The sequence below is a fragment of the Pan paniscus genome, chromosome 8, assembly GCF_029289425.2.
Source record: "Pan paniscus chromosome 8, NHGRI_mPanPan1-v2.0_pri, whole genome shotgun sequence".
In the NCBI taxonomy this organism is placed as follows: Eukaryota; Metazoa; Chordata; class Mammalia; order Primates; family Hominidae; genus Pan; species Pan paniscus.
The window spans coordinates 113,299,873-113,324,581 of record NC_073257.2 but is presented as its reverse complement, the minus strand read 5'-3'; the positions used below and the strand labels follow the sequence as shown (position 1 = coordinate 113,324,581).

Genomic DNA, 24,709 nt, shown 5'->3' with positions numbered 1-24,709 from the left:
GTATATGGAAAGACACAGATATATAAAAGAACACTGCACCTTTGGGGAACTGCAAAATTTGAAATGACTAACAATTACATGAGAGGGAGGTGGTGGTCAGATATAAGCCAAATTCAAACTTTGTTCAATTCAAAAACATGTGAGCAGCTATCTATGAGATAAACAGTGACCAAAATCAGTATTACCAGATGATGAATGTAGAATTTGAGCAATATGATATAGGTGAAATTCAGAAATTACTAGTATCACTGAAATGGTAATCTCTGGGAGGACATTTAAAATCCTTCCTTCTTTCTACTTCTCTGTATTTTCTACAATGAATATTAAATGTTTTAGCTGTATATCTCATAATTTAATTAAATGTAATAAAAATACTTAAAAATGAAACCATTATTTGGGCGTGTGTGTGTGTGCACGCACAGGCACACATGGATGGATAAGTCATTCCAGATCAAAGGACACTAACATGTTAATCTAGCAATAATTATCTTAAAGTGGAAGGCATATGGGTGATACTCTTGTTTATATATTTACCAAATAATGTACATATTCCATAATAAACAATAATTCATTTTATTAGGAGAACAAAACATTTCTGCACAAACAAACAAATAAAAACATGTTTGATTTGTCATTCCCTGCAAACCCCTAAGGTGAAGGGTGTAGCTGGGATAAATACAAGTCAAATGTTAACATATACATAAAAAATAACTACATTTATTATACAGAAATTGTGCTACACAGAAATTATTCATATACAATAGAGAGGGTATCAGCTACAGAATGAGAAGCATTTCTGTCACAGGATAATTTTCCTTATGGTATTGTTTTGTAACAGAATTTGAATGTTAATGTATATTCAATTCGATAATCCATATTCCTCTAAAATCTCAAATGTAAAATTAAGTTTTCCATATATATAATGAATAATGCTTAATTTTCCTAGTATTGTTCCATTTTAACATTTCACTTTGTACATGGTAAAATTCAGTAGACTTGTAAGCATTCTTAAGTAATAAAATACAACATCTCTCCTGAATTCAATACAATTTCAACCTTTGACATGGAACCCTAGCTAATGTTAAAATATCACGTTTCACTTAGCTCAAGATTTTCCTAAAATTACTGGTTACACTTGATAGCTAAAGTATTCTAGGGCCATATAAATCTATCTATCTATCTATATATTTTTTTTAATTGAAACAGGGTCTCACTCTGTCACCCAGGCTAGAATGCAGTGTCGCAATCATGGCTCACTGCAGCCTTGACCTCCCACCTTGGCCTTCCAGATAGCTGGGACAGGTGAGTACCACCACACCCAGCTAATTTTTTGTAGAGACAGGGTCTCACTATGTTGCCCAGGCTGGTCTCGAACTCCTGGGCTCATGGGATCCGCCAGCCCTGGCCTTCCAAAGTGCTGAGATTATAAGCGTGCATCACCGTGCCCGGCCCCTTACTTATATTCTTACAGTCAGAATTTCATTTCTCTTCTCTTTCAATATCTAAAGCAAAATAAAGAATCTTAATTACTCAGCTATTTTTAATTACTTTAACTCTATTGCTCATTCTCATTTAATATTATAGATTATAGGATCACCATTTGCTGGGAATGAGCAAATGATTCCATCAAATATATATACTGGTAATCAACAGAAATCTTCTAATCACTCATACACTTTCCAGGATAAATCAATGGAATGATGAAAATAAAAATATCCTCAAACTAAACATATCCCCATAGAATTTATTCTAACAACTTTTTTCAGCATCTTTCCTGTCACTAGTTTTCAAACCATCTCAATGCTGTGGTTTCAATTTGAGCTACTGGGAATAATCCAACAAATTCAGCAATGACTCCATAGCTCCTCCTTCTTTATTGCCATAAGAATTTTGACTTAAGATGCTTCAAACTTACTAAAAGAATCCAATGATCAAAAAAAAAGAAGTCATGAAGCCATTACATTAAATGAGACATTTCATTAACATATTTGTCAATATTAGTAAAAATGGGTATTCCTACTGTGACAACCACTTTGAAGAATTGCTTCACTGTCTCTTTTAAAGTTAAAAATACACTTACTCTATGACCCAACAAATTCCATTCTTAGACATGTACCTAAGAGAAATAAAAATACATGCCAAAAAAAAGACTTATACAAAACTGTTTATAGTAGCTTTATTAATAATAGGCCAAAATTGGAAACAATCCAAATACCTATCAATAAATGAATGGATAAACAAATTGTGGTGTACTAATATAATGAAATATATTTAACAATAAAAGAACTACTGATATACGTAACATGGATAAATCTTAAAAACATCATACTGATTGAAAGAAAACAGACACAAAGAATGTACACTATATGATGGCATTTATATGAAGTAAGTTCAAGAATAGGCAACACAAATTCTTGGTGACAAATCAGAACAGTAATTGCATATGGGGGATGGGTACAGACTGGAAAGGAGTATGAGGAAACTCAGATTATGAAACTGTTGTGTATCTTGAAATTGAAGGTTACACAAAAGTATACATTTGTCAAAACTCACCTAAGAGTACACTTATGATCCATGTATCTCACTGTATGTAAATTTTACCTAAATAAAAATCTAAGTAAATAATTTACCTAAATAAAAATCTAGGTAAATAAAATAAAACCTAAACCAGAAGGATGCAAATGCACTAAGACTGCTGTAATTCCAGTAGGTGGGCAGAGAAGATACTAGATTCAAATCCAGTTTCTGCCTATTAGTCAACCAGCATTATCAAGCACCTGTGTGTGCTGAACCTGACATAGAACAAATTATTGAATTGATAGGGTAAAACCAGTACATAAGCCCATTTTTGCTACATAAGACATAATAATAATCTTGTTGAGGCCAGGTGCAGTGGCTCATGCCAGTAATCCCAGGACTTTAGGAGGCCGAGGTGGGCAGATCACCTGAAGACAGGAGTTTAAGAACAGCCTGGCCAACATGGCTGAAACCCCGTCTCTACTAAAAACGCAAATTTAGTAGAGACGGGGTTTCAGCCATGTTAGTCAGGCTGTTCTTAAGCAGTGGTTTTTCACAGGCACTATAGCCCTGAACTCCTGGGCTTAAGCAATCCTCCCGCCTCAGCTTCCTGAGTAGCTGGGACTACAGGCATGCACTGCTGTACCTGGTTCCTGCTCATTTTTTTAAAGTGTCTTTTGAAAAGCAGAATTTTTAAACAGTGATGAAGTCCAATTTATCAGTTATTTCTTTTATGGTTCATATTTTTTGTATCTTAGCTAAGAAATCTCTGCCTAACCCAAAGTCACAATGATTATTTTTGCCACATTTTCTATTAGTTTTATACATTTTAACTCCGATTTAGGTCTATGATCCATTTCAAATTAATTTATGTATATAGTGCAGTATAACCGTTGAGGTTCATTGTTTTGCACAAGGATATCCAATTGTTCCAGCATAATTTATTGAAAAAAACTGAGACCAATGGATTTTAATACAATAACAGAGGAAGTTCATTGATAAGGCTTCAGATACTATACTGCAACTAATCTTCAAGAAACTGCAACTACCTGAAAATGGTATTAAAATATCTTTCCCTTTCAAACTATATACCTATGCCAGGTCAGATATTACTCACATATGTCAACCAAAATAACAAACCACAATAGATTGAGTGCAGAAGCAGACATGAGAATCCAGCTGTCTTTTCTTAATCCAGACATTAAAGAGATTCATAAAAATGTAATACACTAGTCTTAATTTTTTTTGAAAAATATATTTTTCATAAAAATGTTATTTGCATTATATGCCACAGGTTTATTATAGTCTTTAGGTGAATTAAAGAATATTTAATTTTTTTTTCTTAATTCCTATTACAAATATAGTGAATATCAATAGATATAAGCCATATAAACAAAAGCACTTTGGGGTCCTCAATAATTTTTTAAGAATTTAAAGATCCTGGGTCCAAAACCAAGCTGCCATCATCTCTCTCTTCAGCTACTGAAATTATCCTTTTTATAGCCAGAGTAACATATCTAAATGCATCTTCTTATAGCCAGAGTAATGCAAATCAGATCAGGTAAAACTTGTGCTTAAATCCTTTCAGTGACTTACTATTCTTAGAATCAAGACTAAACTACACACTTTGAATGGCCCATAAGACCTCAGTGATCAAGCTTCCCCAGTCTTTTCTCACTCTATTCTCCCCTTTCTCTTTATTCTCTGAAACAACAGTCTTGTTTTCAGTAGGGTCCTTAAATGCACCAAGCCTCACCGGCTCTTGGGGCCTTTGCACTGACTCTTCCTTAGGCCTGAAATGTCCTCCTTCTCCTCCATTCCTCCCTGTTATCAAGTTAATTCCTATTCATCCTTCAGCTCTTAAACATTGATTACCTGATCTTCTTTACCTCAAACTTCAGGTTAGATTGGGTCCCCCTTTTATATATTCTTACAGCTCCTTGAACATTCCCTTCCTAGAATTTATCAGCTTGGGAGATTACACTTTTAGAATCATGTGATTTAATAGCTCTCAATCATTTCATAAAATAGAAATATAATAAACATCTATATATGTATGTAAAGTATTCAACACAATGTTGCCAAATACCCAAGATCAATAGTTCTCATCAGATTCCCAAAGAGATCCATGACCCCTGTGTAGTGAAGAATTACTCTTCACCAAAGAAAGGAATGGCCTTTCCTCTTGGCTACTGGAAAGCGGTCTCTGGGCCCCTGGAACTTCTTGTCTGGTGAGAGTATCTCTGCTTGCCTGAGAGATTTAGCGACTGGACAAATGTGATTCATGTTGGGGGCACTAAACCATACCTATAAGTTTCAACACCATGAGGAAATAAGAGACTAGAAGTCAGCCATGTGAGCAGTATGTGATAGAGCCCCAGTGAATACCTGGACACCAAAGGCTCAGGTCAATTTCATGGTTGGTAATACTCTGTGAGTATTGTCACACACTGCGGCTGGGAGGCAGTAATGCCATCCATGACTCCATGGGGAGAGGATGACAGGAAGTTCTACAATTGGATCCTTCCGAGATTCTGCCCTATGTGTCTCTTCTTTTGGCTAATTTTAACCTGTGTCCTTTCCCTGTAATAAACTGTAAGTATAATTGTTTTCAGTGAATTCTAAGTCCTTTCTAGCAAGTTATCAAACCTAAGAGTGGTTGTGGGGGCCTCTAAACATGAAACTAGTTTCTGAAGTAGGAGCAGCCTTTTAGGCACTACAATTCCCTCAGACTTTGCAGATCGCCTAAACTAACTGCAACCCCGAAAAGGTTAAAAAAAAAAAAAAAAAACAAAAAAACCAACAAACTAGACTATGGATTCTTCAATGGCAGAACCTTGTCAGTATGATATGTAGTTAAAAATATAGGATACAGCCAAGTGCAGTGGCTCACATCTGTAATCCCAGCACTTTGGGAGGCTGAGGCAGGCAGATCACTTGAGCTGGGGAGTTTGATACCAGCCTGGACAACATGGTGAAACCCTATCTCCACAAAAAAAATAGAAAAATGAGCCAAGTGTGGTCGTGTGCCTGTAGTCTCAGCTACCCGGAAGTTTGAGGTAGGAGGATAACTAGAGCCCAGTAGGCAGAGGTTGCTGTGAGTCGAGATTGTGCCACTGCACTCTAGCCTGGACAACAGAGCAAGACTGTCTCAAAAAAAAAAAGGAAAAAAAAGATATTTCACTTTGAAATAAATAAGCAGTCTCAGGATATCAATTACTCTCCAATAATAGCAATAATGTTTATAACGATCATGATAAAAGCAGCTACCATCACTGCATGCCCTTACTATAGTATCCATTTACAGATAAGGAAATAAGTTCAGGATCATACCACTAGTGACAAAGACAATATTCAAGACTTGATTTAGCTAATTTTAGAACCTGCATGCTTTACTATATTGTATCTCATAGTATAAGCCAAGGAAGTTTAATATTAAATTTTGTAAAGGAAAACTGAAAATCTTAAGATATTAAATTTTGTAAAGGAAAAATGAAAATATCCAGCTTTATGATCACTAAATAGTATCATTAAAAATTAACAACTCTTAGCATAGGTTAGGAATGTGGAAAACCTAAGTTCCCCTCTTTTAGCTAAAATTTAGTCACAAGCATTCTGACACTTACAGCCTATCTTTGAAATTCTTCTAAATAGATATGAACAACAGGTTAAAAGCAGGCAAATATTAATATAAAAACTAATTTGTTGTGTATTACTATAAAATGCTAAACACAAATTCCAAATACCTGAGGTACGCAGATAAGACTCAGCCAAGAAAACAATCATGTATGGTACCCTAATCTGTAAGCAATGAGCACCAAACTCTTTCCTACGTTTTTGTCTACAATTTTCCACATTATTTCTCTATAAGTTTCTCGCACATCCTGGAACTGACATCCTGGCCTCTAAGAAAGGCTGAGGGGTCTGTGTGCGGTGGTTCTTGCCTGTAATTCCAGCATTTTGGGAGGCCGAGATGGGTGGATTACCTGAGGTCAGGAGTTCGAGACCAGCCTGGCCAACATGGTGAAACCCCGTCTCTACTAAAAATACAAAAATTAGCCAGGCGTGGTGGCGCGTAACTGTAATCCCAACTACTCAGGAGGCTGAGGCAGGAGAATTGCTTGAACCCAGGAGGCGCAGGATGCAGTCAGCTGAGATCACGCCACTGCACTCCAGCTTGCGCCATGAAGCAAGACTCCGTCTCAAAAAAAAAAAAAAAAAAAAAAAAAAGGCTGAGGAGAACTGGAATCTGTTAATTCATGAAACACTAGCTAGAGTGTCTCAAGGTGAATACTGTACCTAAAGGTCTCAAAGGTTTTTCCACCTAGAAATTAGAAATGTTAATCAAGATATAAATAAAACAGTTATAAAAAATATATACTTAGTAGTATAATTACCAGGAGATACTCTGAAGAGGGCACTTTATACTTTGAGTAATCATTTAAAAAAAATAAGAAAATGTTCAGGAAACTGATTGTAATTAATTGATTGATTATACTAATTGGCTTTATGTAGGTCCAGAGCAAATATTACGTATTGAACTGCTATTTATTGAGATTACTTTAAAATTTACTATTATACTTCTACTTGATCTGAAAGCCAACAGTCAAGCTGTACTATGTCAATTTTTGTAACCAATCATGATGACACTGTCTTAAGAGTGGATCAGTCTGGATCTACATTATAAACTAATCATTAAAGGAGTACTGAGTGATGTGAGATACAGGCAATATGAAGGAGAAAAGATGAACATAAGTAAAGTATGGGAAAGGAGGAGGCACATACTAATGAATTAGACACATACACTAATGCCCGCAAATAACCCACAGAGACAGAGAAAGTACCTGGAAAGCTGTGAGTGCGCCAGTCCCTGGGTTATACAGGCATCGCAGCGAAGGCATGCTGTCCGCCAGGCTGGAGCAGCCCAGCCACAGAGACCTGGGCATAGAGCACTGCAGAGAGAGGACAACTATGAGATGGGACAGTATGAGACAGGATGGCACAGATTACAGGAATTTTTAAGGCTTGGCTGAACGCAATATTCCAGTTGCAGCTGACCTTTATGATAGAAACATCTTTAAGAAACACACTACTTACTGGCTTTAACCCCAGAGAGAATCCCAAAAGGGGCAGTAGTGGCCAAAAGGAAAGGAGGTAAAAAAAGAAGTTATCGTTCAAAAAACCAAACATTTAGTCAAAAAAATTTTGTCCCTATTCTTCTATGTATCAGTCTAAAGGAAATCTACTTCTTAATCCAGTTGATCAATTATTTTCCTCTATGCACCTCAACTCAGCTCCCATAAACTCACCACAGGGTGTAATACTGTGCAGACTAAGCAGAAAGAGGAGGAGTTCACAGAAACATTACAATATTAGGAATGGTAAATTAGAAAACAAAACACCACAGCCAAGAGAGTTTTTTTTTTTTTTTAGAAGGAAAAGAAAAAGTATTGTATCCCTACGGCTTTGACAGCAACAAACTCTGCACAGTTTGCGTATGTTTTATGTATCTTGTTAGTCTGCTATTCATTAACCAAAATGCACAGTTACCATAGCAGCTGCCTCTTCATCTTTCCAGATGGATTGGGGTCTGTGGGGGGTGGGGGGTATAAGGCGGGGAGAAGAAACAACCCAAACAGAAGGGAAAACAACAACAAAGAGAGACAGGGACACAGAGAGAGAGAAAGGAGAGAGAGAGAAAAAGGAGAGAGAAAAGAGAGAGAAAGGAGAGAGAGAGAGAGAAGAAGAAGAAAAAGAAGGAGGAGGAGGAGGAGGAAGGGAGGGAGGGGAGGGGGGGAGGGGAGAGGAAGAGGAAGAAGAACCAGAAGAAGAAGAAGAAGAAGAAACCTAGAAAGCTGTTGGTATTAAAACCTTCTAAACAAACAAAAATACCTAAGAATGTACATATATATAATATATATGGTATATTCAGTAGTCAAAAAAGGTAGAAATTACACATTTCTAGTAGCTCTAAGTAACTGACATTAGTATTATTGCAGCTATAGCTTTGTAAGAAAGAAACCATACTTTTCAAAACTATTTTTATATTCTTCATGTTTCTCTAAAAGTATCCCAGGATGAAGTTTTATCCATCAACTTGAGTGCTATTACAGTCTAATAATAACTAAAAAACTAAATACCTAATCATGGCACATATAAAAACAGGGATACATATTTTAAAATATAGTAGTCAATATAGGTAACATTAAACCTTAAAATTACAGACTTTGAAATATTTTATATTGTCATAGACTTTTTTCTCCTTAAAACAATATAGTTGTAGAAAGTAATATTGGGAAACAAAATACGGTATTCACTGTTTACACCATCTAAAATTGATAAATGGACAATGAGAGCCATGCAAGAGGTTTGTGCCTGTGGTCCAAGCTACTCAGAAGACTGAGATGGGTGGATTGCTTGAGCCCAGGAGTTCAAATCCAGCCTGGGCAGCACAGCAAGATCCCGTCTCTTATCTAAATAAAGATAGATAGATAATGGGCTGCAAATAAATCCAAAGGAGATCTATGTATATCCCCTGATTTTAGATCATTATCCTCATTTTATTTACCACCCATAGGACTACGCTTAATACATTATCCTCATTTTATAGGTAAGGTGACTGATGCCCAGGAAAAATTAAGTATTTATCCATGATTATGAATTTACAAAGTAGGGAAGTAGGGACTAGAATCTTGGCCTGTTGCTTTCTAGTGCAGAATTCTTCCTCCTGCCTCCATCCATCCCTCAGTCATAAAGTGGACACTGGGGTTCAAAAGAAGGGTATCTGCTAAAGGCATCACCAGATAACATACCAAGCAAAACAGCTAAACTGCTTTGAATTACTCCAACAATCTCTGAACTTTGTTCACTGTTTCCAATGTTTCCTCACCTCAAGCTACGATCCATTTTATAAACAGCAGCTAAATAGAAAAATAATTGTCTTCACTTTGTTATCATGTCACTCTCATCAATAATTCATGAGGGCTCCCTATATCTACTGTATGAAATCCAAGCACTCTGTCAATCTAACATTTCCCCCACTGCCAACATCAACTCACCTTCTCTAATCTTCTAATTGGCCCTGGCACTCTAGCTAACTACCTACCTTGATATTTTGTTCAAATACTCATCTTACCCCTATCTTTAAACTTATAATTTCCTTCTCCCTGTCATCCTGCCAATCCATATCGACCATTTACATCAATATCTCCTTAGAATTATGTATACTAATTTCAGTCTCTGCCAGTGGTTCTTAATAGCAGAGATTCTCATATTGGAAGGAGAAGGCAACAGAAAGAGAATGGAGAAAATAGGGTAAAAAAAGCTTCCTTGCTGTTGAGAATCACATTCTACTCATATTACTTCTTTATAAGTATTAAGAATGCTTTGCTAATTTTTTAAGTAAATGATACTAAAATTTTCTTAAGGCTAATATTTTAATCATTTATTCAATAAATACTTATTAAATGCTGTTCTGGTAGTAGACACTGTCCTGGAGCCAGATGTGGTGGCTCAATCCTATAATCCCAGCACTTTGGGAGGGCGAGGCAGGTGGATCCCTTGAGCCTAGAAGTTCAAGACCAGCCTCAGCAATGTGGGAGACCCCATCTCTACAAAAAATTTAAAAAATAGCTGGGCATGGTGGCACATGCTTGTGGTCCTAGCTACTTGGGGAGGCTGAGATGGGAGGACTGCTTGAGCCAGGGATATCAGGGCAGCAATGAGCGGTGATCATGCCACTGCACACCAGCCTGGGCAATAAAGCAAGACCCTGTCGAAAGAAAGAAGAAAGAGAAGAAAGTAAGAGAAGAAAGAGAAGAAGGAAGGAAGGAAGGGACCCGTCTCAAAAAAAAAAAAAATCCTTAACATAAAAGTAACTCATTGTTATAAGAAATGCTGTACACAGGCTGGGCACGGTGGCTCACGCCTGTAATCCCAGCACTTTGGGAGGCCAAGGTGGGTGGAACACAAGGTCAAGAGATCAAGACCATCCTGGCCAACACGGTGAAACCCCATCTCTACTAAAAATACAAAAATTAGCTGGGTATGGTGGCGCACGCCTATAGTCCCAGCTACTCAGGAGGCTGAGGCAGGAGAATCGCTTGAACCCGGAAGGCGGAGGTTGCAGTGAGCTGAGATTGTGCCACTGCACTCCAGCCTGGCGACAGAACAAGACTCTGTCTCAAAAAAAAAAAAAAAAAAAAAAAGAAAGAAAGAAAAAAGAAATGGAAATGCTGTACATATGCAATTGGTTAAGTTTCTGTGTGTGCTGGGTAGAAAAAAATCTCACAGTCATTCGGAAGGAAAGATTGAATCTGAGAAAAAAGAGAAGTCAGAAGTGGGTGTAAATAAATAGAGCATGAAAACACAGGAAAAGGACAAAGGAAATAGTGGAAGAAAATCGAGGAGGCACTGGAAGGTAGCTTGTCGCTTCTCCTGCTTCCCTTCACAAGAGGGCAGGCGACACTTTTAACCATACTAAAGCCACCTGCATGACATACAGCAAGCACAGCTGGGTCTAGAAACCAACCAGAACCCTTTCATTCACAGACTTGGGGCTCTTTTTAAAATTAAAATATACATATTTATTTTTGTGAATGCTCCTTGGTAAGTTTTTAAGGCTTTCCTCTTGTGAATGATTTGTCTCCTCCATTTTACATAAAAATCTGTGTTATTTTTGTAGTATGTACTTGATAAATTATCTGAGTTTACTTACTCGTTCTAACACTCTTCCTCATTCATTTATCCCTATCCTCCATCAAAACTACTAACAACAAAGAATTTGAAAGTGCTTACCCCATCCCCTTAAACTAAAATTCCCAAAGAAAATTATAATCAGTAATGAGCCACATACACCCAGGAAAGCCACTAGATATACCAGTGTGATTTCCAAAATAGCATTAATTTGCAAACACCACACAGAGGATGCATTCCCGATTATTACAAGACAATTGGTATGGGTATGAAAACTACACTTGAATATAGTCAGATCTGCACATTACCATAAGATTTTATATATTATGGCTCAATTTAAAAACTAATCTTCAAATTGGTTTGTTTTGTAACAATTAATCTTATCTATACTGGTAAATGCCACTTAACACTGAGAAAAAATATTATTACAAAATAAATGGAGTGGGCTATAACTTTTACTCTACCTGTTTCCCTTCTATCTTCACATTTAGAAGCATTTCGTAAAAGAAGGAGAAAATAGCAAATTTGGGCAATGAGGAACAGAGTGGAAAGGACTGCCATTTTGGTTACTATCCTTATTAAGTCTATACATTTCAGGGCCATTCTGATTGGTCAGTTTCTGACAAATATGTAAGATGTTTTCTGTCCTTCAACATTTAATAAATAATGCCCTTTAAAATTTACCTTTAAAATACCTGAAAAGCACATAGTTTTCTACTTAAAGTTTGGACTGTTTTTGTTGTTTTTCCTTGCAAATTATATTTAAATTCCTAAAATTTTCTTTCTATACTTTATTTTTTTTCCCTTTCTTTCCTTTTATTGAGACAGAGTCTCACTCTCTTGCCCAGGCTGGAGTGCAGTGGCACGATCACAGCTCACTGCACCCTTGACCTCCTGGACTTAAGCAATCCTTCTGCCTCAGCCTGCCCAGTAGCTGGGACTACAGGCGTGCACCACCACGCCTGGCTAAAAAACATTTTTTTTTTTAATGAAAAAAAAAAAAAAAAGCAGGTTCTAAACTAAGCAGCAACTACGCATTTCTCCTGTTTAAATATTTACCTTCTGTTAACTGTTAAATAACTTGCAAATCACCTACTCCTTACATGCAGTCTCAAAAGCTATGACAAAGTTAACAGATAATGACTGCATCCTACACAAATCCAGCCCTGCACAGCACATATTAGTTTCTTCAGCTCAGTTCCCACCTAACTTCACCCCAATTGACTCTCCTTTGCAAAATCAAAGAAAGTTGAAGAGTATAACAATGTATTACAATTGTTGTTATCCAACTGAATGACTTCACTAGCCTTTAAAAAGCATACACAGCACAGAAAAAAATAAGACTGAACATGTTTTCTACTACCTGAATCAGAAAAAAAATTGAAATGCTGCAATGCGATAGTAAAGACACAGAATCAACCCAGGTACCCATCAATGGAAGACTGGATAAAGAAAATGCAGTACACATATACCAAGGAATACTAAGTAGCCATAAAAAATAATGAAATCATGTCCTCTGCAGAACATGGATGCAGCTAGAAGCCATTATCCTAAGTGAACTAATGCAGAAACAGAAAACCAAATGCCACATTTTCTCACTTATACACAGGAACAAAACCTTGAGTACACATGGACATAAAGAAGGGAACAGACACTGAGGAATACAAAAGGTGGGAGGACAAAGGGGGTAAAGCTTGAAAAAACTACCTATGGGTACTTTGCACTCTCTACCTGGGTGAGATTCACTCAGACTCCAAACCTCAGCATCGTGCAGTATATCTCTGTAACAAACCTGCACATATACCCCAATTTTAAAATAAAAGTTGAAAAAACAAGATTGCAATGAAGGGCCTCCAGGGCTTCAAGAAGAATATAGTATCTAGTGCCCACCAGGTTCAATGGCACAATTCATTTACACAGAGAACACTGAAAATCTCAACTCTTCCCCCTACACTTGGCTGTCTGGAGTAATGTCACAGATCCTCTTCACTGATAGCCCTGCAGGCAAAGGGCTAGCCTCAGCATTTACTATACGAAAGCTGAATGACAAAATCTCCTAAATTAAGGTCCCTGTTGGTCAACTTCTAGGAGTAATAGAAGCTATAATAATCAACAATAAAAAGATTGCTGTACTGAGAGTTTACGTATCCTTAAGCCATGGAATAGAAGAATTCCCTTTTCACTACTATATCAACTAAGAAATTCAGAGAAATGCAGTATACCATAATCATGTAATACATTCAGACTTTACCTACAAATCCAATGATTGCCTCTTAAGAATCCCAATTTAGTTCACTCCAAAAACAAAACTCCCACCTGTCAGATAGGATAATCATATCTGCCCAGCCTTATTGCACAAGGTTGTGGTAAAACTAAAACAAGGATTCTTTTTTTTTCTTTGAGACGGAGTTTTACTTTTGTTGCCCAGGTTGGAGTGCAATGCCATGATCTCGGCTCACTGCAATCTCCGCCTCCCAGGTTCAAGTGATTTTCCTGACTAAGCCTCCTGAGTAGCTGGGGCTGCCGGCATGCACCACCACGCCTGACTAATTTTTGTATTTTTGGTAGAGACAGGCAGGGTTTCTCCATGTTAGCCAGGCTGGTCTCGAACTCCTGAACTCAGGTGGTCCACCTGCCTTGGCCTCCCAAAGTGCTGGGATTACAGGCATGAGCCACCTCGCCCGGTCAAAATAAGGATTCTAAAAGCTGCAAAGTGCAAAAGAAAAAAATATAAATGGCATCATCACCAGGAATAGGCTTCTGTGAATGCCACTTGCATTTCAAACTGTTCTGGGAAGCCATTTATTTTTTCATTACCAAAGTGGGCACAGGTGGAGTACAAAAAGAGGATAAGTAAAGTTTACCGGGAATAAACTGTCTGCCAGGCATTGTACTAGATCCCTTAAGTACATTATTTCATTTAAGCATTACCTTCTTGTCAAACAATTATTAGTACTTTTGCCTTAACAAGAGAGTACACTCAAGTTCAGCGAAGTTATAGTGCCTAAATGACAATGGCAGAAATAATACTCAAATGTGTTTGTCTCCACAAATCCACAGACTCAAGTAGTTTACACTCTATTTCAAGGAGATAAATTACTAACAAATAGTAACTACAAGAAAAAATTTAACAATGTACTAAATTGCATTAGACAACAGCTACTATAAGTTTAGGTAAATTTTCAAATATTTAGAAAAGCTCAGTCACAGACTTTAATTTTATTGTAGCACTTGTTACTATATGTATAACAAACTAACAAGCTGCATCTGTATAACATTCTCTGTATAACAAACTAACAAGCTTTGTTAGTTAGCTTTGTCAGTCTAACAATTCATTGTTTGGCAATGAATTGCGGAACAAGCTCTTCCCCAATTCATTCACCTGTATAATAAACTAGTAAGGTAAATAAGACCCAGAGAGGGTCAGGCAAGGTGGCTCCTGTGTATAATCCCACCACTTTGGGAGGCCAAGGTGGGAGGACTGCTTGAGACCAGGAGTTCAAGACCAGCCTGGTCAACATAACTAGACCCCATCTCTATTTTTATGAAAAACTGGAAAATAAAAAAAATTTAACTTAATTAAAAAAAACTCATGGATAGGAAGAATCAATATCAATACCAATGACTTTCTTCACAGAATTGTAAAAAACTACTTTAAAGTTCATATGGAACCAAAAAAGAGCCCGCATTGCCAAGTCAATCCTAAGCCAAAAGAACAAAGCTGGAGGCATCATGCTACCTCACTTCAAACTATACTACAAGGCAACAGTAACCAAAACGGCATGGTACTGGTACCAAAACAGAGATATAGACCAATGGAACAGAACAGAGCCCTCAGAAATAATACCACACATCTACAACTATCTGATCTTTGACAAACCTGACAAAAACAAGAAATGGGGAAAGGATTCCCTATTTAATAAATGGTGCTGGGAAAACTGGCTAGCCATATATAGAAAGCTGAAACTGGATCTCTTCCTTACACCTTACACAAAAATTAATTCAAGGTGGAGTAAAGACTTAAATGTTAGACCTAAAACCATAAAAACCCTAGAAGAAAACCTAGGCAATACCATTCAGGACATAGGCATGGGCAAGGACTTCATGTCTAAAACACCAAAAGCCATAGCAACAAAAGCCAAAATTGACAAATGGGATCTAATTAAACTAAAGAGCTTCTGCACAGCAAAAGAAACTACCATCAGAGTGAACAGGCAACCTACAGAATGGAAGAAAATTTTTGCAATCTACTCCTCTGACAAAGGGCTAATATCCAGAATCTACAAAGAACTCAAACAAATTTACAAGAAAAAAAACAAACAACCCCATCAACAAGTGGGCAAAGGATATGAACAGACACTTCTCAGAAGAAGACATTTATGCAGCCAACAGACACATGAAAAAATGCTCATCATCACTGGCCATCAGAGAAATGCAAATCAAAACCACAATGAGATACCATCTCACGCCAGTTAGAATGGTGATCATTAAAAAGTCAGGAAACAACAGGTGCTGGAGAGGATGTGGAGAAGAGGAACACTTTTACACTGTTGGTGGGACTGTAAACTAGTTCAACCATTGTGGAAGACAGTGTGGCAATTCCTCAGGGATCTAGAACTAGAAATACCATTTGACCCAGCCATCCCATTACTGGGTATATACCCAGAGGATTATAAATCATGCTGCTCTAAAGACACATGCACACGTATGTTTATTGTGGCACTATTCACAATAGCAAAGACTTGGAACCAACCCAAATGTCCAACAATGATAGACTGGATTAAGAAAATATGGCACATATACACCATGGAATAGTAGCCAGCCATAAAAAAGGATAAGTTCATGCCCTTTGTAGGGACACGGATGAACCTGGAAACCATCATTCTCAGCAAACTATCACAAGGACAAAAAACCAAACACTGCATGTTCTCACTCTTGGTGGGAATTGAACAATGAAAACACTTGGACACAGAAGAGGAACATCACACACCAGGGCCTGTTGTGGGGTGGGGGGAGGGGGGAGGGATAGCATTAGGAGATATACCTAATGTAAATGACGAGTTAATGGGTGCAGCACACCAACATGGCACATGTATACATATGTAACAAACCTGCACATTGTGCACATGTACCCTAGAACTTAAAGTATAATAAAATAAAAATAAACAGACCCAGGGAGGTTAAATAAATTACACGTTGATGAGTAGTTAGTAAGCAGCAAAGATGGGAGTCAAAACTAGATATTCTGACTATCTAGAATAGTGTTACATTAAAATGGCACTTTAAAAGTTAAACATGGAGTTACTTCACTCATTAAGAAATGGGAAGCCAAAATGGTTTAGGGGCACAGGAATGACTACACAAACTAAATAAAGAAATCGCACCCAAGAGGTTATTATATTCATTAAAGTAATGGCCATGGAGAAGATAATGTACATCAAAAGAAGGATCAACAGGACTGGATAACTGATTATAAGGAAAAATGAATTAACTTCAACATTTCAAACTTGAATGACTAGAAGAACAGTAGTGGTAGTGACAGACACTGGTAAACTGAAACTCGTTTGGAGGGTGCAGGGAGTAACCAAGTTCACAAATCATGAATCTGATGTGATAGTAAACCTCTACCTAGTATGTAAGAAAAATATGGCATGAAAATATGAGTATAAACCTGTAGCGATTACAGAGATATGGGAGTAACTGACTTCTATGTAAGTAATAACAAACTAAGTTAAAAGCATTTGTTGTAAAAATACCAGTGAGTTTTTCAAAAATAAAATTTAACTGATACCTCTCCCTCTTCTCCTTTCCTACCTGAACAGTTCAATAGCCATTAGGTGAGTACAGGCAAAGGAGGCATCAAGCTAAGTGGCAGAGAGTTGACTACAGTGGCCCAAAACAGGCTTTTGGAGTCCAAGTAGTAGGAAAAGGGTATTCCCGAGAGGGAAAAGGACAGGGCACAGAGTTTCAGGGACTAAGCAGAGTGATAGGAAAAAATCTGCTGGGAGGGGGACCCAGCATGAGGTGACAGAGCCCTAATGGAACAAGGAAGGCTACCACGTAGGAACTGTAACAGCAGTGAGCAGAATGATGAGGATGTCTACATCCACACAGGGCAGTGAAGGGTGGGGGGATGGCAGTGAGGGTTGCCCATGTCGGCAGAAGAAGGCATGCATTAAGAGAGGGAGAGGCAGTGGTCCAGCAGTGAGTTTCAGACCCAGTGGAGTGAGGAGGGTAGAAGGGGCAGCCAAGTGCAAGCTGTCGGATCCCAAAAGGGTGAGGAAGGCATGCATATGAAGTATGGGGTGAGAAATGGAGCGAGAGATATGTCAGCAACAGGAGATGGATTATACAGGAAGATTGATCAAATAAAGGTGGCAGATCAAATACAAAGGATAATAAGAGCTAGGTTTCTCATAATCAGAAAAACAAGTTACAAGTACAGAAAGAAAGAAAACTAGAATGAATATTACATTGCTGAACTAGAATTGAGGATGTTGTTGTAAGCTGAAATCTTACAATGTATTACACCGAGAAATTCCTAGGTAAATAATATATTCATGATATATATATATATATGTACACATATACCCACAGACACACACAGACTGACTACCAACTGAGAGGGCCTAGGAGCAACCTAATAGCAACAAACACATTTAATGATTCAAAATATCACTCTCCACTAAAAGAAACCAGAGCTCCTTAGAACAATGCGAGGGCTTGGACAGGAAAGTTTAAGAGGAGCTTGGAATATCTTCTTGAGGTGCTCAATGAATGACAGAGACATGTCAAAATAATACAGGGGCCAGAGTGAAAGACTGAGGCAGGCTACATTTGAGAAAATTAGAATATCAAACTAAATAATGATAATAATGGATAACGGTAGCAGGCAAACTCTAACATGCCCCCTGATGTTTCCCACCGCTTGGTATGCATGCCCTTGGTAAAGGTGATGTGATGCCATTTTCCTAATTAGGTTAAGACTGCAACTTCCATCTTGCTAACAGGCTCTATTGCCTTCTTGGTTTGCATGCTTTGATGAAACAAGCAGTCATACTGTAGATGTCCCCATGGCACAGACCTGGCGGTGACCCAGTCAACAAACAACTAAGAATTGAGGCTCAGTCCAACAGCCCTTGAAGAAAAGAATTCCACCACCACCAACAACAGTAAGCTTGGAAGTGGCTTTTTCTCGAAATAAAACCTTCAAATGAGACCTCAGCCCTAGACACCACCTTGATTATGGCCTTGTGAGAGAGATTCTAAAGCAGAAGGCCCAGGTCAGCTGTGCCCAGACTCCTGATTGAAAGAAACTGTGAGGTACTGGCCAGACGCAGTGGTTCACACCTGTAATCCCAGCACTTTGGGAGGCCGACGTGGGTGGATCACCTGAGGTCAGGAGTTCGAGACCAGCCTGGTCAACATGGTGAAACCCTGTCTCTACTAAAAATATAAAAATTAGCCAGGCATGGTGGTGTGTGCCTATAATTCCAGCTACTCCAGAGGCTGAGGCAGGAGAATTGCCAGAACCTGGGAGGCAGAGGTTGCAGTGAGCCAAGATCGTGCCACTGCACTCCAGCCTGGGTGACAGAGCGAGACTCTGTATCAAAAAAAAAAAAAAAAAAAAGAAAGAAAGAAAAGAAACTGTGAGATGTTACATGTATGCTAGGTTACAGATATGTTAATTAGCTTGATTGAGACAAGCATTTTACAATGAATATGTATATGAAAACATCATGTTGTACACCTTAAATGTAATTTTTGTTTGCCAGGAGGGCGGGTCAGGGGAGAGCATTAGGGAAAAGAGCTGATGCATGCTGGGCTTGATACCTAGGTGATGGGTTGATAGGTGCAACAAAACACCGTGGTATGTTTACCTATGTACCAAACCTGCACATCCTGCACATGTACCCCAGAATAAAAAAAAATAATAATAATAATAATAATTTTTGTTTGCCAATTATACAGCAATACAGCCAGGGAGAAAAAATATAAACATATATATGTTTGGCAAAAAAAAGCAGATGTGAGAAAATTCTAGAAGAGGTCTAAACTATTGCCAAGGTATATCATGCTGTCATTTTGGGAGGTGGCACTCTGAAATACTGGAGCTCATAAAAATTTATTGAAAATAAGTATTAAGTATTCATTTTTCTATATATTTTTGAAAAATTTAATATTGTAATAACTATTCGCCATTTAAAGTTTAAATACAACTCACTTGTAAATCCCCCCCCCCCAAAAATATAAATGTCTGTGTTTTTGTTTTTTTTTTGAGACAGAGTCTTGCTCTGTCACCCAGGCTGGAGTGCAGTGGCACAATATTGGCTCACTGCAACCTCCGCCTCTCAGGTTCAAGCGATTCTCCTGCCTCAGCCTCCTGAGTAGCTGGGACTACAGGCACCCGCCACCACACCCAGCTAATTTTTTGTATTTTTAGTAGAGATGGGGTTTCACCATATTGGCCAGGCTGGTCTTGAACTCCTGGCCTCAAATGACCCACCTGCCTCGGCCTCTCAAAGTGCTGGGATTACTGGTGTGAGCCACTGTGCCCAGCCTAAATGTATGTGTTATTATAAGCCACTCAATTTGAGGTAATTTGTTATGTAATAATAGATAACTAATAAAATAAGCCACTGAATAAAGTTGAAATCTATGACTCCATTAATGATATAAAAAATAAACTGGGGACAAGTGTGGTGGGTCACACCTGTAACCCAGCAGATTGCCTGAGGCCAAGAATTAGAGACCAGTCAGAGCAACATTTTGAGATCCTGCCTCTACAAAAAGAATTAAAGGGAAAAAAAGAAGGCATGGTGACACGCATCTGTAGTTCCAGCTACTTGGGAGACTGAGGCAGGAAGATCACTTGAGCCCAGGAGTTACAATGAGGATCACGCCACTGCACTCCACCCTGAGTGAAAGAACAAGACCCTATCTCTAAAATGAAATAAAATAAAATGAAACAAAATATAAACTGTAAGTTTGATAAGGAGGAGGATACTTAAAGAGTCTCAAAATACCTCCCCACAAAATACTACTTCATTTTAATTGGAAAAATATAAAGTTAATTGTATAGTGGGAAAAAAACCCTGATATCTTAATCAAGTAATCAACATTAATATCACCAATATTGGAAGAAATTCACATTATGTGTCACCTGATACTATTCAATAAAAACACAACATCACCTCTGTGATATTCCTGTCGAAGATACCTAATTTGGATCTAATCATGAGAATACATCAGAAAAACCCAATTTGAAAAATGTTCTGCAAGATACTGGCATGTAATCCTCAAAAATGTCAATGTTATGAAAGCCAAGGAAAGACTGAAGAACTGTTCCAGAGTAAACGAGACTAAAGAGGTATGACTACTAAATGTATCATGTGATCCTGAACTAGATCTTTATGCTATTATATAAAGGACATTGATTGAGATTACTAGAGAAACTTGAATGGGGTCTGTGGATTAGATGACAAAATAATATGCCAATAATAATTTCCTTAATTCTGACGGTTGTTATTGGGTTATATGGGAGAATGTTCTGGTTTGCAGGAAATACACAGAGAATTCAGAGGTGATGGGACATCATGTCAGAACCTTATTCTCAAGTGGTTTATGAAAAAAAAACAATTTGCATTTTACTTACAACTCTTCTGTAGTTTGAGAATGTTTAAAAATAAAACATGGAATATAAATTAATAAAAATACATACTGGGATTTTGCTTTTGGTCATAATGTAGTAATTATTATCAGACTAAATTTCATGCAGAAAATTATAGAAGCTAAATAAAATATAGAAAATGGAAGGCATGAGAGAGAGAACAACTAATACAGCCAAAACTTTAGGGGCAAAGATCCTAGGCAGAAGGGAAATGCATTACGGTTAACCTGATATTCTGGGTATAATTTTTCCCCCACGGCATTTCCTGACTCCTAAATTTTACACGCAGAGAGTAAGATGCTGAAAAACTAAGTCTGAAGTGTATTTCAGCAGTCTCATGATGCTGTGGAGCCAAAGACTGGAGTATAGGGTGCATATAGGACAAGGTACCCTGGTAAAAAACAACAACAATAACAACAACAACAACAACAACAACAACAACAACAACTCAGGCTTTCAATTGACACCATGGAAGAGTCACATGAACCAGAACAATGAAGGGCACCAAAAACAGAGATGCCTCAACTGAACTAAGGGATATGTCTGTGAAAAGAATATTCAACACCCCTGTGAAGAATGATTTCAGAGTCTCTAACATTTTCATTAAAAAATATCTAGCTCTCAATGAATAATTACGAAGCATTCAAAGCAAAGGGATCAAATGGCCAAATTAAAAAACAAACAAAAACCAGGGGAAAAGGCAAACAATAAAGTAGACAGATTCAAATGGCCATCAACAGATGGGTAGATAACTAAAATCTAGTATATGCATACAATGGAATATTATTCAGCCTAATAAAGGATGGAAAATCTGACACATGCTGCAACATGGATGAACCTTGAGGACATTATGCTGAGTGAAATAAGCCAGTCACAAAAAGACAAATACAGTCATGTGACACTTAACAAAGGGGATACATTCTGAGAAATGCATCACTAGGTGATTTCTCGGCTGTGTGATCACAGTGTACTTACACAAATCTAGAAGGTACTACCACATGCCTAGACTATAGGTAGAGCATATTGCTCCTGTGCTACAAGCAGGGACAGCATGTTACTGTACCGAATACTGTAGGCAACTGCAATATAGTGGAAAGTATTTGTGTATCTAAACAGAAAAAGTACAGTAAAAATACAGTATAAAAGATTAAAAGGGCCAGGCGCAGTGGCTCATGCCTGTAATCCCAGCACTTTGGGAGGCTGAGGCGGGCAGATCGCCTGAGGTCAGGAGTCCCAGACCAGCCTGGCCAACATGATGAAACCCTGTCTCTACTAAAAATACAAAATTAGCCAGGCATGGTGGCGCATGCCTGTAATCCCAGCTACTCGGAAGGTTGAGGCAGGAGAATCGCTTGAACTCAGGAGGCAGAGGTTGCAGTGAGCCGAGATCACGCCATTGCACTCCAGCCTGGGCAACAAGAGTGAAACTCTGTCTCAACATAAAATAACATAAAATAACATAACATAACATAAAATAACATAACATAAAATAACATAAAATAACATAACATAACATAACATAACATAACATAACATAAAATAACATAAAATAAAATAACATAAAATAACATAAAATAAAATAACATAAAATAACATAACATAACATAACATAACATAACATAACATAAATAATAAAATAAAATAAAATAAAATAAAAATGGTGGCTGGGTGTGGTGGCTTTGGGAGGCTGAGGTGGGCAGATCCCTTGAGTCCAGGAGTTCAAGACCAGCCTGGGCAACATGGTGAAACCCCATCTCTACAAAAAATACTTAAATTAGCCAGGCATGGTGGCACATGCCTGTAGTCCCAGCTACTCGGGAGACTGCAGCAGGAGGATCATTTCAGCCTGGAATGTGGAGGCTGAAGTAAGCCGAGATCTCACCACTGCACTCCAGCCCAGGCAACAGAAGACCTTGTCTCAAAAAAAAAGACAAAAAGATAAAAAATGGTACACCTATATAGGGCACTTAACCATGAATGGAGGTTGCAGGATTGCAAGTTGCTCTGGGTGAGTCACTGAATGAGTGGTCAATAAACGTGAAGGCCTAGGACATTATTGTACACTACTATAGACTTTATAATGGTTAAGATGGCCAATAAACTCTGTGCACTTAGGCTAGACTAAATTTATTAAAACATACTTTTGTCTCTTTAGTAATAAACTTAGCTTACTGTGACCTTTTCACTTTATAAATTTTTTTAATTTTTAAAAACTTTGACTCTTTTGTAATAACATTTAGCTCAAAACACAAACATATTGTACAGCAGTACAAAAATATTTTTCCTTACATCTTTATAAGTTGTTTCCTATTTTAAAAATATATATTATATATATTATTTAAACATCTTTGTTGAAAACCAACACATGAACACACACATTACATTAGCCTAGGCCCACAGAGAGTAAGGATCATCAATATCACTGTCTTCTACCTTCATAGCTTATGGCACTGGAAGGTCTTCGGGAGCAATTAACATCTACGGACCTGTCATCTCCTATGACATCAATGCCTTTTTCTGGAATACCTCCTGAAGGACCTGCCTAATGCTGTTTTACAGTTAATTTTTTTTAATAAGTAGAAGTAGCCCACTCTAAAATAACAATAAAAAATACTGTACAGTAAGTACATAAACCAGTAACATAGTTGTTTATTATCAAGTATTATGTACTGTACATAATAGTATGTACTACACTTTTTTATGACTAGCAGTGCAGCAGGTTCATTTACACCAGTATCAACACAAACACCTGAATAATGCCTTGCATTATATGACGTTACATTGGCTACAATGTCACTAGGCGATAGGAATTTTTCAGCTCCATTATAATCTCAAGGGACCATCATCGTGTACACAGTCCATCACTGACTGAAATGTCATTATACAGTGCATGCCTGTACTGTATAAATCCACTTATATGAGTTACCTAGAGTAGTCAAATTCAGAAAGTAGGATGGTGGTTGCCAGGAGCTGAGAGGTGATGGGTAATGGGGAGTTGTTATTTAATGAGTATAGAATTTCAGTTTTGCAAGAGGAAAAAGTTCTGAAGACTGGTTGCACAATGATGTGAATGTGCTAAAACTACTGAATTGTACACTTAAAAATGGTTAAGATGGTCAATTTTATGGTATGTACATATTAACACAGTTAAAAACAACAGCCCCCAATGTGATAAGTAATCACAGACTTTAAAATAACCATATTTAAGATATTCAACAAAACAGATTAAAAAGTTACACCAGAAAATTGGAATCTAAAATTTAAAATATATAACATGAAAATCCTGTATATAAAAAAACACAAAAGTTGAAATTAAGAATTCATTAGATTGGTTTAAGAGAAGATTAGAAACAAAGCAAGATCACATTCTAACATTTTATCCTTTGTACTTTCAATTTTGTGAAGTATCTCAAGGTCTTTTAATATAAAGTTTTTTTTCCTTTAATGTAAAGATTTCCTCTGGGACATCTTCATCTTTTGCATCAAAACCACTTCCCTCAGGCTGGGCGCAGTGGCTCACACCTGTAATCCCAGTACTTTGGGAGGCCAAGGCGGGTGGATCACCTGAGGCCAGGTGTTCGAGACCAGCCTGGCCAAGATGGTGAAACCCCATCTCTACTAAAAATACAAAAATTAGCCAGGCGTGGTGGCAGGTGCCTGTAGTCCCAGCTACTCGGGAGGCTGAGCCAGGAGAATGGTGTAAACCCGGGAGGCGGAGCCTGCAGTGAGCCGAGATTGCACCACTGCACTCCAGCCTGGGCAACAGAGCGAGACTCTGTCAAAAAAACAAAACAAAACAAAAATTAGCCAGGTGTGGTGGTGGGCGCC

The 24,709-nt window shown here is 37.8% G+C and overlaps 1 protein-coding gene across 12 annotated transcripts in view; it reads right to left on the bottom strand.

Moving 5' to 3' along the window:
* Window positions 1-24,709, bottom strand: part of BTRC (beta-transducin repeat containing E3 ubiquitin protein ligase) — a 201,033-nt gene that overhangs the window by 118,657 nt on the left and 57,667 nt on the right. For 9 of the 12 annotated variants that reach the window (XM_055093298.2, XM_055093297.1, XM_055093295.2 and 6 more), the window contains one exon: window positions 7,362-7,469. The exons of the other annotated variants lie outside the window; for them this stretch is intronic. In XM_055093298.2, the coding sequence (XP_054949273.1) occupies window positions 7,362-7,469 (108 nt within the window). The remainder of the gene's footprint in view (window positions 1-7,361; window positions 7,470-24,709) is intronic. 12 annotated transcript variants of the gene reach the window in all.